Source organism: Schistocerca serialis, chromosome 1 (assembly GCF_023864345.2).
Source record: "Schistocerca serialis cubense isolate TAMUIC-IGC-003099 chromosome 1, iqSchSeri2.2, whole genome shotgun sequence".
In the NCBI taxonomy this organism is placed as follows: Eukaryota; Metazoa; Arthropoda; class Insecta; order Orthoptera; family Acrididae; genus Schistocerca; species Schistocerca serialis.
Window position 1 is genome coordinate 548,670,310 of NC_064638.1, and position 13,252 is coordinate 548,683,561.

Consider the following 13,252-nt stretch of genomic DNA (forward strand, 5'->3'; position numbering starts at 1 on the left):
TGCTGACGAGCAAGTTGTTTCGTTCGCACTATACCCCAATGTCCTTGGTGAAGAAGCCGTAAGACAGAGGACTCTAACGAACGTGGGACCACGACTCTGGACTGATCATTATCAGAACGCAACAACAAAACACCACGTCGAACAAAAAGTCTTTCTTTGTGAGCAAAAAATCGGCGAACCAACGGATCCTCGATCCGAGACTTTGACGAAGGCCATTGCGTAGCAACAAAACGCAAAACGGTAGCAAGGACAGGGTCAGCAGCGGTGGCTGTAGCTACACGACGAAAATCAATCGGAAACGATTCGACCACTTCATCGGTTTCAGAATCAATGAACATGCAAGCAAGTTCGGAAGAATCGAATGCTTTATCCTCAGCAACAGGCAAACGGGACGACGCATCGGCGTTTCCGTGCTTAGCAGTGGACCGATACAAGATATCGTAGCGGTACTGCGAGAGGAAAATAGACCAGCGAATGAATTTCTGCGCTGTACGCGGAGGTACAGGCTTGTTCGGATGAAAAAGCGACGTCAAAGGTTTGTGGTCTGTGATGATGGTAAAGTGACGACCATACAAGAAATCATGGAACTTAGTAACACCAAATACGAGAGCCAAAGCTTCTTTCTCTATCTGTGAATAATTTCTTTGCGCAGACGAGAGAAATTTGGACGCAAAGGCAATAGGGCGATCATGCGACCCATCTTTGTGCGCAAGCACAGCACCGATCCCGAAATCCGATGCATCTACCATCAACAAAATGGGTTTCTGGGGATCGAATGGCGTAAGGCAAGTATTAGAAAGCAACGCCGATTTCAACTGGCGAAAGGCGCGTTCGCATTACGTCGTCCAGACGAACGGAACACCCTTACGGCGTAAGCTATGAAGCGGAGCTGAAATGGAAGAGGCATTGCGCAGAAAGCGATAATAATAGTTAATTTTACCCAACACACTCTGTAGCTGCTTCACATTCTGTGGCGACACGCGGGTCCGACATGTACTAAATGGACCGCGGCCGATTTAAGCTACCACCTAGCAAGTGTGGTGTCTGGCGGTGACACCGCACTCTACATTACAGAAACTGAGAAAACTGAACCTGAGTGCTAGGCAAGTTCCAGAGGAAACTTTATTTCTATAGTATAGACTTCTGCATTACAGAAATTGTGAAAACTGAGCCTTAAAGAAATGGTACTGGAGTGCATATGCGAGGCAGTAGGTTACGAACTGCTAAACCGTAAATAAAAATTCTAACTTAAAAATATAAAACCCCTTTCTTAGATATAGAAAAACGCATAATCTGAAAGTTAAATACAAAGGACTAAATTAATCTTCTGCTGTAGTGGAAATCAGAATAAAGGAATGGATATTTGTAGGGAAACTAACATTATCGTTGGGAATAATTGTTCACAATGTACACCCATCAAAAAACGTTTTACATTACCTCGAGTCCCTGAACTCCTCAAGATAGACATTGACTGTGGATATTGTACCACAGACATAGTCCCATTGACTGTTCAGATATGTCACTAAACCCAATGTAAACAATCATGCATGAGCAACGTCTATTAGACGGAGAGGGTACGACAGCCGATCAGTTCCAGTCATTCAATCAGGAAGGAGGTACACGGCTCCTGTTTCCTGTAGTTCAAGCATGCCTAGACGGTCAATACCGCTGTTCTAGCGCGTCCTCATTGTTACTTTGTGCCAGGAAGGATTCTCAACAAGGGAAGTGTCCAGGCGTCTCGGAGTGAACCAAAGCGATGTTGTTCGGACATAGAGGAGACACAGAGAAACAGGAACAGTCGATTAAATACCTCGCTCAGGCCGCCCAAGGGTGCAAAATGGCTCTGAGCACTATGGGTCATCAGTCCTCTAGAACTTATAACTACTTAAACCTAACTAACCGAAGGACATCACACACAGCCATTCCAGAGGCAGGATTCGAACCTGCGACCGTAGCAGCAGCGCGGTTCCGGACTGTAGTGCCTAGAACCGCCCGGCCACACCGGCCGGCCCGCTCAAGGGCTACTGCTGCAGTGGATGACCGCTACCTACGGATTATGCCTCTGTGGAACCCTGACAGCAACGCAACCATGTTGAATAACGGTTTTCGTTCAGCCACAGGACGTCGTGTTGCGACTCAAACTGTGCCCAATAGGCTGCAACTTCACTCCCGACGTCCATGACGAGGTCCATCTTTGCAAACACACCATGCAGAGCCGTACAGATGGGCCCAAAAACATGCCAAATGGACCGCACAAGATTGGCATAAAGTTCTCTTCACCGATAAGTGTCGCATATGCCCTCAGACAGTCGTCGGAGACGTGTTGGAGGCAACCCAGTCAGACTGAACGCCTTGGACACACTGTCCAGCGAGAGCCGCAAGGTGGAGGTACCGTGATGTTTCGGGGAGGCATTATGTGGGACCGACGTATGCCGCTGGTTGCAATGGAAGGGGCCGTAATGGCTGTACGATATGTGAATGCCATCCTCCGACCGATAGCGCAACCACAGCATATCGTCGAGGCATTCGTCTTCGTGGTCGACAATTCGCGTTCCCATCGTGCACATTTTGTGAATGAATTCTTCCAGGATAACGACATTGCTCGATTAGAGTGTTCTCCAGACATGAATCTTATCGAACATGCCTGGTATAGATTCAATAGGGCTGTTTATGGACGACGTGATCCGACAACCACTGCGAGATCCACGCCGAATCACCGCTGAGGATGGGACGATTTGGACCAACAGTGCATTGATGAGCTTGTGGATAGTATGCCACGAGGAGTACAGGCATGCACCAACGCAAGAGGACGTGCTGCTGTGTATTAGATGTACCAGTGTGTACAGCAGTCTTGACCATCAACTCTGTAGGTCTCGCTGTATGGTTGTACAACATACAATGTGTGGTTTTCATGAACAAGGAAAACTGCGGACATGTTTATGTTGATTTCTATTCCAATTTTCCTACAGGTTCTGGAACTCTCGGAAGCGAGGTGATGTAAACCTTTTTTGATGTGTGTATATGCAGTAGTATGAAATCGAGCATAACGACATATGTCGGATTCGGTTCCCGGCTGGGTAGGAGATTTTTCTCCGCTCAGGGACTGGGTGGTTCTGTCGTCTTCTTCATCCTCATTTCATCCTCATCGACGTGCAAGTCGCCGAAGTGGCGTCATCTCAAAAGACTTGCACCAGGCGATCCGGTGAACCCGCCGGGAGGCCGTCGCCACACGAAATTTCATTTTCATAGTAAATTCGTTACGTGTATGCTTCAGATATTGTAGTATTATTTTCGTGGAACCCTGCCTTTATACTGATTGCCACTACTGTATAGCTGAACACGCCACGTCGCCAGACGGAGAGGTGAACCAGACAAGGATTAACGATAGATTAACAATCTTTGACTGGTACAGCGACCTGTGTAATGCGGTTTTATAGCTGACGTTACATGCTCATTTATGCAAATGCTGGACTGGTCACCCATGGGCGCCTCAGAAAACACGATTCACCAACTGAAATACAATGAAACATTGAATAAAGTTTACACAATTCAAAGAATGATGATGCCCTCACTTACATTACGTAGCAACTGTGGCGAGAAAAAGAACAGCTTGTCAGTAAAATAAAATAAATATGTCAGTCATGAGAACAATGGGTTTCGTAGAATGTGATAACCGTTAGATAACAGACGTAGGGTGAGTCGTTCAGAAAGAAGATACTTTGCAAATCCTGTAAAACTAGGTGTTTTAAAGCAGATAAATAACGAATTTTTCGAAACCTCACACGAGAAAAATTTTGATTTTCTTAAGGTACCGGAACTAAACAATGTTACAACCCAGTTAACTTGTTCACTGGCGCCGATTTGCATGTTTTGCAAATAACTTTTTGTTACTCACAAGGTGGGTCGCATATCGGTCTGTCACGTACGTAATCGTTATGTTCATCAAAATCTGCACAAAACGTTTACTCACGTATTAGTGAGAAACGAAAATACATTACTTCGCACAGACTCTAGAACACATAGAAAATAATTAAAAACGTATGTGGTACTGCTCTTGAAACTCCATGCAATCCCTGCTTCTTAGTACTGAGTCTTTCTCCAGAGTTAAATGAGACATTTATTGTAAGTACCTGGAGTACTGACCGTAGTGTTTGGTCACGCAAGACCATTATATCCCCTAATAGCATGTGGTCTATCGTAGTATTTGTCAGTTTCAGAAACCGTTCTGATGTGTTTTGACTCAGGACCTGCAAGCACCTGAGATGACAGCACACTCTGATCGTGATGCTGGATTTGTGGGTCGCTCAACTGCGCTGTCATCAGCGCCCATAGAAAGTCCCAATTTTTTCTCAGTCCAATTTTGCCACTGTCACACATGATGCTGATGATGAAATGATGAGGACAACGCAGACACCTAGTTCCCGGGTAGAGACTGCGGACAGCAGCACAATCTGGCCGTTGCACTACATCAAATAACTTTCGTAGAGTACGTAGGCATATTTCTTCTTTGAATAGCCATGAAGTGCTTTCTTTATTCTCAGTATCAGATAAGAAATCATAGAGAATACTTTTAGCGGTTTGATCCCTTCCAAGAAATCAGCTCTGTAGCCCAGTTAACTGTTCTCTGCCTATGAGGCTGCTTCAGGAGATGGTGGCTCTTATTTCTAATGCACGTCCTGTCCTCTTGAAACCTACGGTATGCACACGTCTCTACACAAATAACGGGGGAAGCCTTGTAGTTCTTAAAGATAGTTCGAGTGGTGTTCTCCATCGAAGTTAGTTTTTCTTCAATATTCGCGGCACCGCTCAAACTTTTCCTAAAGTCACGTGCGATATTATTGAGACTCACCGTCCTTTTCCAGAAGACAAAATGGCGCAAATAAACGAAAGCAATACAAAGGTAACAGTAGTGTTCATATGTGCCATTCGGCTTGCGATATCTGTTCGAAAGTAGAGATCGCCATACCCTCTCTGGTTATTGCGTTTCCTCCGCAAACATTAGTTGCAAAGATAACGCTGTTTGCACAAAATGCATTGTAATGTTCGTTGAGTATGTAATTCATATCATCCCTTAATATGATTAAAAAGACCCAAAAGCATCCTCCAACCTTATTCATGGCAACATGTTGAACCGCTCTGTAGCTTCTTTTATTGTGATATAGAGTTGCTAACGCCCAGCGCATTATGATACAGTACTTTCGACTTGGCTCCTCCATCTGGAAACTTTAGTAATTGTTGGTGAGTAATTTCCTTCATCGTAAAGTGTAATTCTGCGCTAGTGAGTATCCACAAAAAGATATGTAAATCTTTCAGAACAGAAATCAGCTTTAATAAGAAAAAGAACTGCAGTTTCTGCTTTGGAATATCAGTGTAATAATCAGATGAACAGATTCGAAACGATACTACTTCATTAATTAAAACCGTATTGCAACCATGTTAGTTCCAAAATATTTACCGGTGCACAACTTGTTGTTTATATTCAAAAAAATGGCTCTGAGCACTATGGGACTTAACAGCTAAGGTCATCAGTCCCCTAGAACTACTTAAACCTAACTAACCTAAGGACATCACACACATCCATATGCGAGGCAAGATTCGAACCTGCGACCGTAGCGGTCGCGCGGTTCCAGTCTTAAGTACCTAGAACCGCTCGGTCAGCCCGGCCGGCTATTTATATTCATTCATTCCTAACAACAGAATAGTAACAGAAGATAAGGCCTGTGACGTTTATCCTACTTTGCAGGTGATGACTGTACCTGCGCTGATGTGTTGGGTGGCGTCTCCGCTGCTTTCCAATGGCGCCCTGACAGCTGGTCAGCAGGACCAGCGACAGCTGCCTCTGCCACTCTGGCTACCTGCAGACACACACGCGTCGCCGACGTATGAACTGCTGTTCATCATCCAAGCCACCTGTCTGACGATAACGGCGGAGGCCACGCTGTGTCTGGATGTTTTCTTTGTTCGCCTCATGATGTTCGTTGCAGCCGAGATAGAAGTCTTAGATCAAAGCATTTCAACAATGCATAATTGCCATCTGAAGGATACAGCGCCGCATGATTATCTATATGGAGTCAGGAGCGAGCGGTCGTTGATGGCAACCGGTGTTTGTCACTCAACTCCACCTGTAGACGAATCCTCAGACACCGCTTCAGATGAAATGTTCTCTAAGCTAGTGAAGAATGCTCTTCATCACCAGGCAATTCTCAGGTTAGCATCAAAATACAACTGAACACATCTGACTGTTCTTAAGGCGTTAAAATGACGCACCTGGCAGTATAATGAACAAAATATACAGAAAACGGCACTATATTAGCTTACATATATTTATTATTGTGACTGGTAGCGGATATTTTTCTACAACCCCATAAAGAAACACTCACGGAGTTCGACAGCATCCACTATGGATAAAATTCACATGTATTTATGTATGTGGGAAACATTTTGCTAACGATATGTGATGTGCATGATCGCCAACTAACTTCGAATATGTTGTATCTATATTTGGTACATACGGTAACGAACGCCTTATTTACAACACCCTCACCGTCCTATAAATACCTAGGAGAGAGATGTATCCGTAATCATTTGATTAGGTAATTACGTCCGAAGATGTGCCGACTTGCTTCTATAGGGACAAACAAGTTTGGCAATGGATTTCACTCTACATTGCCTGCAGGGTATGGGCAGTAGTGATTTAATATTAGTACAGTATTAAACTTCTAACTAACTAATTAATAAGCCAAAATGGTAAATTTTGCTGATAGTGTTGTACATCTTCAATGTATTGAAAAAAGGCAATTTTTGAACACCATTACTCTCCTCTATAGATACAACGTTTATTGATAACAGTTTTTAGTTATAATACAATTCTCCAGTTGGTCTACATAACAGACAAGAGTAAAGGCAGAAGGGGTACTTATAGTCCAGTGTACGTAAACTTATGGGTTCATCTCATTTTATGAATACTGAGATATACAAAGGGAACTTTAATAAATCGTACTCTGATGATTGGAAATGCAGTTAGTCACTGAGTTAGCTGCATATCTGCATGTTCAATGGATCATAATCGCGGCTTCTGGTCATCAACTAGACCGAGTCAGTTTTACAATTAGAGTGCGCTTTTTTCAATAAACAAGAAGGCAATATTTGATCAATTATTTAATTTTTAAGGTGTGTTTTACACGCACACAGTGACTGTTAGTGCACTGTATTCACGTTCTCTCTATCTCCTTCTCTCAATTATTTTCTTTCCCACATACATTGATTAATTTACACTTAATAGTCCATCTGTCTCTCCTTCGTTTAAATACACGTTCCTATATCACTATACCACATTCAGAGATTCTTGGATGGTTTGGAAAGAACTGTGAAGTATTTCTGATTTCAGTACGAATCTGAAGATAATTTTATGATTTCTTAAATTTTTTAAATCCCTGGGTAAGAGGTCAAATATTTTAATCACTAAATACCACTCATATCTGTATACATTATGGCTGAAATACAGATATACTAACTTTTTTATTCTTCTAGTACTACATTTATGAGCTTCTTGGTTTCTTTAACTCTTTAGGATTGTTTACTGTAATCTATGGAATACAGTAAATGCAATCTGAAGCCATTGTCAGCAGTCTCAAATGTTTAAATAGTTGCGCACAGGAAGTCGTAAAGCGGCACCAAATATTATCCTTTTTGCACGCCTCAGTGCAACAAACACATTCTTCATAAGTAACAAGTTATCCCGGGATGTGATGTCATAACTAATTTACTGTAAGAAAAAGAGTTCTTCATTCGTGGCGTATTACTGTAGTTGGTGAAAAAGGGGATGAGTTACAAGGTGGAACGAAAACGGCAAATAAAATAAAATAAAATGAAAAGTCCAGCTTCTTGACTGCAGTTAATGAGACTACCCATAACTCAATTGATGCACTACTTGAAAATTTAAGAGGACCTCTAACATCAGACTTCACGTTTAAGTTCTTATCAACATAAATCTCCAAGAAATTAGAATAGTCTGTTTCATTTATTAATTTACCTAATGCATTACTTATGGCGATATCGTCGGTTCTTGTGCCAGACATAATTTCATGTATCGCGTTTTATCTAATTTCAGTGACAGTCCCTTCGCTGTGAATCAGTTGCAATGATTACCAGGTTTAAATGAACTGTAAGCTGCAGTATGTCTTAAGACTACGGTAGCCTCCAAAATTATGAACGAGGAAACTTGTTACTATTAAATGAGACATGAATCACAACTACTTTACTTTTACGACAAAATTATCAACAAAAAGAAGACAAACGGTGCCAACGTTAACAATAATAAGGCTTTGGCTTATGTAACATTGGGAGTTGAGGGAAAGATGCTTATAGTCATTTAAGTGAATTAATTGCAGTTGCAAAGTGTCCAGTGATTATCATGATGTTAACTGAAAACAGAAGGGAACACGTCACGCCTGTGGTTGGAGTTGTAAGAAGATTGTTCACTGATTTGAAATGCAAGTCTTCAAAGTGAAACATGAAATGACGGAAGTGTTATAAAATTGCTTTCGCTTCTTTATACATTAACTCTCAGTTGCGGCTCAGTCTCACTGTCGTATTCTGGATGGAAGCTGTAGTAGCTGCAAAATCAGTCATTGGCGGGACGACCGACTCTTGCCGGCGGCAAAGTACCTATCAGCTCGCTATTTCACGAAGTCCTTGATAAATCAAATACGAAGAGACAGGTCAGATTCTCTTTGCGATTTGGCAATGAAGCTGAAGATGACAAAATTCATGTTGAATACCAAGATTTTTAATATGTTTTCTTAAGACAGCACATTGTTCATTGCCATATGTATTCACTCCTATTTCTTTCTTGAACTAACCATTCTAAAAAATTTCCTGCTAATAGCACATTACTGATTCCTCTTTTAATCCAGATTTTTATGTCATATTAACAATATATTTTATTGTTTTCTTGGGAAACCATCTGTTAAAAACTAGCACACATTCTCAGTATACAGAAAACAGTCATCAACACACAAAATAATACACAACTGTTCTAAATATCCCACAGCTCACAAACGAGTCAGCTTTAGGTACTTCCTACATAGACTGAACAGAATACCAATAGATAAACGTAGCTAGACAGATTACCATAGATAATCGTTACAAATTAAACGCAGTAAATAAATTAAACCAAAAAAACAGAAACACAACCGATACAGCATAACACATCAGTGATAATCATACAGCAGAGCACACAAGAAATACTAAAACTACACTAAACTCCGCCCGAACAGGCCATCAAGGCCGAAAGGTACCGACCGGGCGCCGTGTCAACCTCAATGCATAGGTGTTACTGGATGAGGATATCGAGGGACATGTGGCCAGCACACCGCTCTCCCAGCCGTATGTCAGTTAACAAGACCGGAGCCGCTACTTCTCAATCATGGAGCTCCTCAGTTTGTCTCACAAGGGCTGACTGCACCCCGCTTGCCAACAGCTCTCATCAGACCGGATGGTCTCCCATCCAAGTGCTAGACTAGCCCGACAGCGCTTATCTTCGGTGATCTGGCGGGTTACACTGCGGCAATGGCGTTGGCACACACAAAATACACAAGATGGAAAACAGGAAAACATTGTAGATTCTGACTTTTGGCAACTAAATAGCCCAAAGAAGAAGAAAATTATGAACAGACAAGGAATCCGTGTGGCAAACTAAACAAAGAACACACTACACAAGATACTTAAAACGGCCAACACTGCTACAGATAAATAGGTAAGTAGGTTTACAAGGTGTCACGCCTTTTGGGAGAATCTGAAGCAGTTGATAGTGGGTCCACAACCGATTGTAAGGAGATAGGGAACCAATGATGGGGAATGCATACTTATTTAGTTATGGACACACACAGAATGCACCACATAACAACAGTGTGGTTCGTAGTCGCCGTTCAAGGTGATGACTACCAGTCTCAGTGAGTGTATTGCAAGAGATCATGCACTTCTGCCGCACTCTTACAAAGAGTTGCGCACTGAAACAGGCCGCAGGTGATGAGCAATGTACATCCTCTGACCACGAAACAGACTTATTGTATCCAACTTAGGTCGTGGCACTTGTGTCATATGATGACGGCAAGTATCAAAACGGTCCATTAACCTGTGCCGCATGCATACAACTATCTCCGTTGTCAGTTGTCCTAGTCGTACGCAGGAAAGCTCACGAAATGTGGAATTGGTTACGAGTACCTGTGTTCATTGTATCTGTGATGTTCCACTCTTTGATCATGTTTCACCATCATATGCACAACTGTCCTGGCTGCGTGCAGACAAGTGCACAGATTGGCATATCATCTACCTTCTCTACTGTCCTACCAACGCGCAGTCCCTCTTATCTTCTCTCAAACCTAACGCTCTTCTCTGAACAAGACGGCAGAACACATGTTCCCAACAGAGGAAAATTTTTTGTGCCCCACTCTATCGTCCGGCCATTTCCTCGAATTCCGCCTCAGTAGAAGGAACCCGGCTCTACAACAACCTACCACATTATATTAGAGAACTGGGAACTGGATCTTCAGAAGACAGTTAAGGAAGTATCAACTAATACAACGACAATGATTACCATTATCCCTGTATGCATTGTTTACCCTACTACAGCCTTCTCTCGAATCAGATCTTTTTCATTTTCCAGTATTCTTAGCTAGTGCAATCTCCTAAACTTTCCTTTCTCCAGAACTGATTATACAAGAAAATCTTTTTTATGTACCACAATCATTGTTATTATTATTATTATTATTATTACTAGTATCACTATTAGCAACAGGAGAAGCAGACGTAGAAATACTACCACTATTAACTTTATTACTTCATAGTCGGTATTGTTTAGTCACATTGTCACTACAGACACACACAATTTTAATACTACTTGTCTCATTAAAATTATTATATCTTAGGTAAGTGTGATGTGAAAACGGTGCTGATACTATGTATGTTATAGCCTGATGGCCCTAATCATATCACATTGGATACACAAATAAATAAATTAGAACGATCACTTAGGAAAGGGTGAGAGCAAACAAAGACCACACTTAGTGGCAGATGTAACAAATCCATAAAGACACCACCTGTACTACGCCTTTCCGTCCTCAACTGGAGTATTACTATGTGGCATGGGATCCTTGCTATGTAGGATTGAGGGAGAACATAAAATATTTCAAAGGACAGCAGCACATTTTGTATTATCGAGAAATAGGGGAGAAATTGTCTCGGGTATGACATGCGAATTGGAGTGGCAATCATTAAAACAAAGGCGTTTCTCTTTCCGGCGGAATATTAATCACAAACTTCCTTCTAAGAAAGTGAAAAAATATTTTTGACGCTGACCTACATGGGGAGAGATCATTGTCGCGATGAAATAAGAGAAATCAGAGCTCGTGCGGAAATACTTAAGTACTCATTTTCCCCGCGTGCAGTTTGATAGTGAAACGGTAAAGGAATAGTGTGAAAGTGGTTCGATGTACCATCTGCTGTTGTCAGTTGCAAAGCAATCCTGTAGATGTAGATGTACCTCACGATGAAGGAAACAGCTACCATTTTAACATTACTCTTTTGCTGGAGTTCTTATGAAGTTGTCATGGCAGCAGACATTGAACGAAATCAGAAGCGTGCAAGTAGGATCTCAACATGTCAGTATATTCCGCACGAAAATGTAATAGTAACGCTTGGCGAACGTAAATGAGAATAAATGGAAGAAATGTGAGGCTGCCTTCAAGTATATTTCGCGCAGGAATGATTACAATAAGATAAGAAAGATCAGAGGAGTATGGACGATAACATTCTTTCGTTCAGTGGGCGAAATGCATAGAATTGAAAGTTGCTGATATTCGTTCGCAGCAGTTTGCCCCAGGCGCTCTGTAGTTGCTTGTGGCTGAAGCTTGTGGAGCGAATATATGCTGTGTGATAGAAAAACTGAAGTTGCCAGTAAGGAAGGAGGACATAAAATGAAACTTCACGGTTTGGAATGATATGTGACGTTATTTCGGTGATTAAAAAAATCAAGTCTAATTTATAAAGCACGTGTCAGTATGAACCCGCTTATGAGTACAATGTTACAGTCCCTCTGTTCCGCATGCATACGCTGATTCGGTTGGGAACGTGTCAAAGCTGTTTTATTCTCTCATGAAGCAATCGGACCCAAAGCTGGTCTTTGATAACTTGGGTGTAGCACCGAGGCAAACTGACATCGGAAAGGCTCCCACTCATGTTACGACTGATCTGGGATCTTCATGGCCACAGTAATACTTCAACATGAAACAGACAGTTCACAGAGACATGTGACATATGTGGACGAATTTTGTCGTGCTGATAAGTGGCACCACGATGCTTTCACGTGGGAGGTATCACAGGAGGACGCATTAAGTGTGTGGCATATCGTTGTGTCATCAGAGTTCCCTCATCACTATAAGCCTTGACGTGAAGCTATATCCGGTTGTCTGACCACGTCACGATCGAATGAGTACCGCATCCACACCTCTCCGAAGCAGGTCGCCCCCATATTCGCCCACGACAATCACCCGGGTGGTGGAGAACTGCAGTTCATTCCTGAACGCAATGCAGACTCGTTTATCAACCCTGTATGCTTCCCGGTCACGCAGGCGTTCGAGTTGTGGTGTTAACGGCAGCTTACACAGGAAGCTATAATTCCATGCTTCGGCTGCTGCTAGTCTCCGGCCAATGGTGCAAATGGTGCGAAATGTCCCTGGACTGCAGGTGCAAATGTGAAGGTGCTACGATGTGCTTGGTGCACAATGCTGCCATCGTTCCTTGTGGTGGTCAGACGTGGTCGACCGAAATCTGACTAGGAGTATGGCTGCCCTCTACGGTGAAATGCAGTTCAAAATTGGGCCACTGTCACACAAAACAATTGCATGATTCGACCAACCGATCAAATGGGGACCCACAACCGGGACCGTTTCAAACTCCGTCATGTGTCGATAATACTGTCTCAGACGAGTGCCCTTCTTAGTGATCCCTCAGCATCTGAATCAGTTCACGCCAATAACATGCCGTTCCAGGCCACGTAACAGTATTAAAACCGAACGACACTAACACACTTCCGCGGCCGGTCTTCCTACCACAGAGAACTGCATATTTAATCATTTACATACCTGTCGATGTTGTGTCACAGTACGAAGTTGTACTGCGGTCCGAAATGTGATATGTGTGCTTTACTTATTTTTTCTGGCACAATATATTTTCCCTCAGAACTAGGAAGATG

At 42.5% G+C, this 13,252-nt stretch overlaps 1 protein-coding gene across 1 annotated transcript in view; it reads left to right on the forward strand.

The window, feature by feature from the left end:
- The window catches only part of LOC126413443 (odorant receptor Or1-like), a 45,950-nt gene that overhangs the window by 10,464 nt on the left and 22,234 nt on the right, over positions 1 to 13,252 (forward strand). Inside the window, exon 3 of the mRNA XM_050083268.1 lies at positions 5,744 to 6,207. Within this exon, the coding sequence (XP_049939225.1) occupies positions 5,744 to 6,207 (464 nt within the window). The remainder of the gene's footprint in view (positions 1 to 5,743; positions 6,208 to 13,252) is intronic.